General features: G+C 32.7%; 1 protein-coding gene across 1 annotated transcript; it reads right to left on the bottom strand.

Annotated features, from left to right (window-relative positions):
* Nucleotides 1-2,492: 2,492 nt before the first annotated feature.
* On the bottom strand, nt 2,493-3,038 carry LOC118192683 (uncharacterized protein F54H12.2-like). Its single transcript, XM_035363680.2, has one exon. It carries the CDS (start codon nt 3,036-3,038, stop codon nt 2,493-2,495), a length of 546 nt encoding a protein of 181 aa, XP_035219571.2.
* Between the last annotated feature and the right edge of the window lie 260 nt (nt 3,039-3,298).

The following is a 3,298-nucleotide window of genomic DNA, read 5'->3' as shown; positions in this document are numbered from 1 at the left end:
TTGCGACGAGAATTCATGTTGCATTTCTTTTGGAAACTTGATACACGAATGTCCCCGAATTAACCATGATCACTGTTATAATAATTGCTATGGAGGTTATGTAGAAAACTTTTCTTTTAACTGTCGAATATGAACAAAAATACTGATACATTATGGCAATATTCTGATTAATCATTTTTATTTTATAAACACCCTGAAATTTTTGTTGATATGTAATGATTCCATTTATGTTTGTAACAATGTGAAATGTACTTTTTGTTTTATTTGATTACTTATTGTATTATCAATATAACATCTCACATGGTGTAATGAAGATAATGGGTTAGTTTCTATATAAATTTACAACGAAAAATCGTTTTGATTTCTTTAAATGTTCATTTTAATTTCTGATACTTATATGCGAAATGAAGATAATTGGTGTGAGATATGTAAGCAAAGTTCTCTGTATTTCATTTGCGACAGGAATTTATGTTGCATTTCTTTTGTAAACTTGATACACGAATGTCTCGCGAATTAACCATGATGACTGTTATAATAATTGTTATGGAGGTTATGTAGAAAACTTTTCTTTTAACTGTCGAATATGAATAAAAATACTGACACATTAAGGCAATATTCTGATTTATCATTTTTATTTTATAAATACCCCCTCCATGTATGTTTCGACGAAAAAGAGGGGGGAGGGAAAGAAATTTTTGTTGATATTTAATGATTCCATTTATGTTTGTAATAATGTGAAATGTACTTTTTGTTTCATTTGATTACTTATTGTATTATCAATATAACATCTCACATGGTATAATGAAAATAATGGGTTAGTTCCCATACTGGATTTACATCGAAAAATCGTTTTGATTTTTTTTAAATGTTCATTTTAATTTTTGATACCTTTATATATTTTACAACAGTAATATGTTTTTTGTTTCATTTGATTTTTTCATTGTATCATGCATACAAGAATGATTATTTTGTATTAAGCTTCTGTAATCCTTTAGAAAAAAAATAAAAAAATGGACCTTATCCAAGAGGTCCGGTTTTAGTATCTTCTTGGAGGAATTTACATTTTATTAATTTCTTCAAGGCAGATGCTTTTACCGGAAAACAAAACAGTGGAATAGAAAAAGGCAGCTCATAAATAAGTGTAAAAATGTATTATTTATCTATATATCTGATATTTTGTTTTTCAGAGACAAAAAAAAATTGCATTTGAAAGAAAAAAATCCTTTTTATTGATCAAATTGTTTGTGTTACACACAAGTGCGATGTAATTCTCGCACAATAGCATCATCATTCAGAATAACAAAGTAAGCAATTTTAATTACATAGCTTTCATCTCTTATACATTCACTTTCATATTCAGTTTTTTTCGAAGAAACACAATCCAACATGCTATTATATAATTTACTACATGCCGAAAAAAGAGCTATTTGTTCATTTTGAATGTATAAGTAGCAATATCCATATTGTTGTTGTGGTTGATGGTCAGCTTTATGAATATGCTTGACCACTTCGGCATTCTTCAAAATTTTCAGGTAATGACGATTTCCTTTCCCGCTAGTGTTTTCATCGTAAAGAGCATTACGAATGCAGTCGCTTAGGTTTTTAAAGAAAAAATGATTAATTCTTTCAACGTGTACTTCTTCAACAGGACTGTTTTCGGAGTTTCCAGTGTGCAAATGGCCGTAACGTTCCATCGTCGACTTCTGAAGCGTTAGTGATGTTTTGCAGGAATAACACGCATATTTATCAAAGACACACAATTTTGTTTCTTGGCATGAAAAGCATGACAACAGCGGCGACGTTTGAATTTTTTTTTTAAAAAATTCCCTAATAAAAATTTCATTTTTTTCTTATCTTTCGTGCAGAGGTCCTTCAAAGAGTACCCTCTTACCATACAAAATAAAAAATAAAGAGCAAATTTTCCGCAGGATGTACTGGTATCATCTTGAAAGCATATTTTATTATAAAATGTTTTGTTAGCGTTGGTCATTAAAAAGTTTAAAATATTTTTGTTAGATGGAGCAAGACCATAACTGTCGAAGTAATATGCCGTGCTGTTTTTCTTAAAATATATCGAAATCCAGTGGCTCCCAGGTAAAGTATGCGGATCCGAATTCACTATAAATGAGGAGTAATGTCTCTTTCGTAATGGTATGAAATCGGAAGGATATACACCTCCAAATGTTTTTTTGATTCGACTGTCGCCACAGGCATATTGACACAGAGTTAAAGTATCTATTACCGCCTTTGTTCGAAATGAATATTTCTGTATATGCTTTTAAACACTTCTTCGTACACTTGATGTTTCTTTGATGGGAAAATTTCAATAATTTTTTCGGCAAAAGCGAGAAAGAATGCAATGCGCAGGTTCGCTATTTTATTGGAAAACATCATATCGCCTATACTTCGAATTACCTCCTCGCCTGCACCCGCCTCCTTAGCTAGTTCGATAATTTCATTTCCGTATATTTGCAAAACTTCGTCCATGATTTTTAATAATCTGTCGTGACTCCGCGTGACTTGTCTATTTCAATTATGTTCCTGTATTCAGCATAGACTATCAGGGTAACTGTTTCTGGCAAGGCCGCTGCAAATTTGATATCAATGGCTATGTTTCCGCTCTTATTTATGCTTACGTGGCTTTCATTAGATGCCATATCTGGAGTCAAATCAACGGCATATAATGTATACCCATCTTTGTATTCATCAAAGGAGATATTAATGTTGGGGCTTGAATGATATCGATTTAAATCTGTAAAGATGCTTAAATAACTTACCCCATAAAATGTTTTTTCGAAATTGGGCTGATAGGGTTTGGGAGGTATCATCTGTCCCCCATTTAATATGCATAGGTAGTTTAGGTTATAGTGATGAAATTTAAAAGGATTTCTGTTGATGCTTCCATTATAGGCGGCATTAGATACAAAACCTAGAATGAGACGTGTGGGTAGCTGACCAATAAAAGCGTTTGCTATAGTTGTCGATTGCAAACCGCTCGATATTGCAAAACTTTTTATGTCAATCCTACGAATGGACATCTTAATAACTCCTAATAGCACACTAAAGCCTTTTCGTGTGCTATTAGGATGGAGGGAGCCACGCTGACTTTTCTCACGTATAGTTTTGCTAGCTGAATTCTAATTTTATAATTGTCGTTTGCCGACATCAAAGTGAAAACATCTTTATGCCTTTCCAGTTTAATGCGTACATTAACCCCGTTGACTAACAATTTCGGTTGAGTGGCCAAATCGAAGTGCAATGGTCCCACGAGGTCGAGGCTTTGGCTAAGCTTGCAACG

The sequence above is a fragment of the Stegodyphus dumicola genome, chromosome 10 (genome assembly GCF_044657685.1).
Source record: "Stegodyphus dumicola isolate Sdum_Otavi_A_Nest chromosome 10, ASM4465768v1".
Taxonomy (NCBI): Eukaryota; Metazoa; Arthropoda; class Arachnida; order Araneae; family Eresidae; genus Stegodyphus; species Stegodyphus dumicola.
The sequence above is the reverse complement of the archived record's forward strand: the minus strand, read 5'-3'. Positions and strand labels throughout refer to the sequence as shown.

Bases quoted from the DNA above. Each gene is read 5' to 3' on its own strand.
- LOC118192683 (XM_035363680.2), bottom strand. From the start codon at position 3,038: ATGTCCATTCGTAGGATTGACATAAAAAGTTTTGCAATATCGAGCGGT.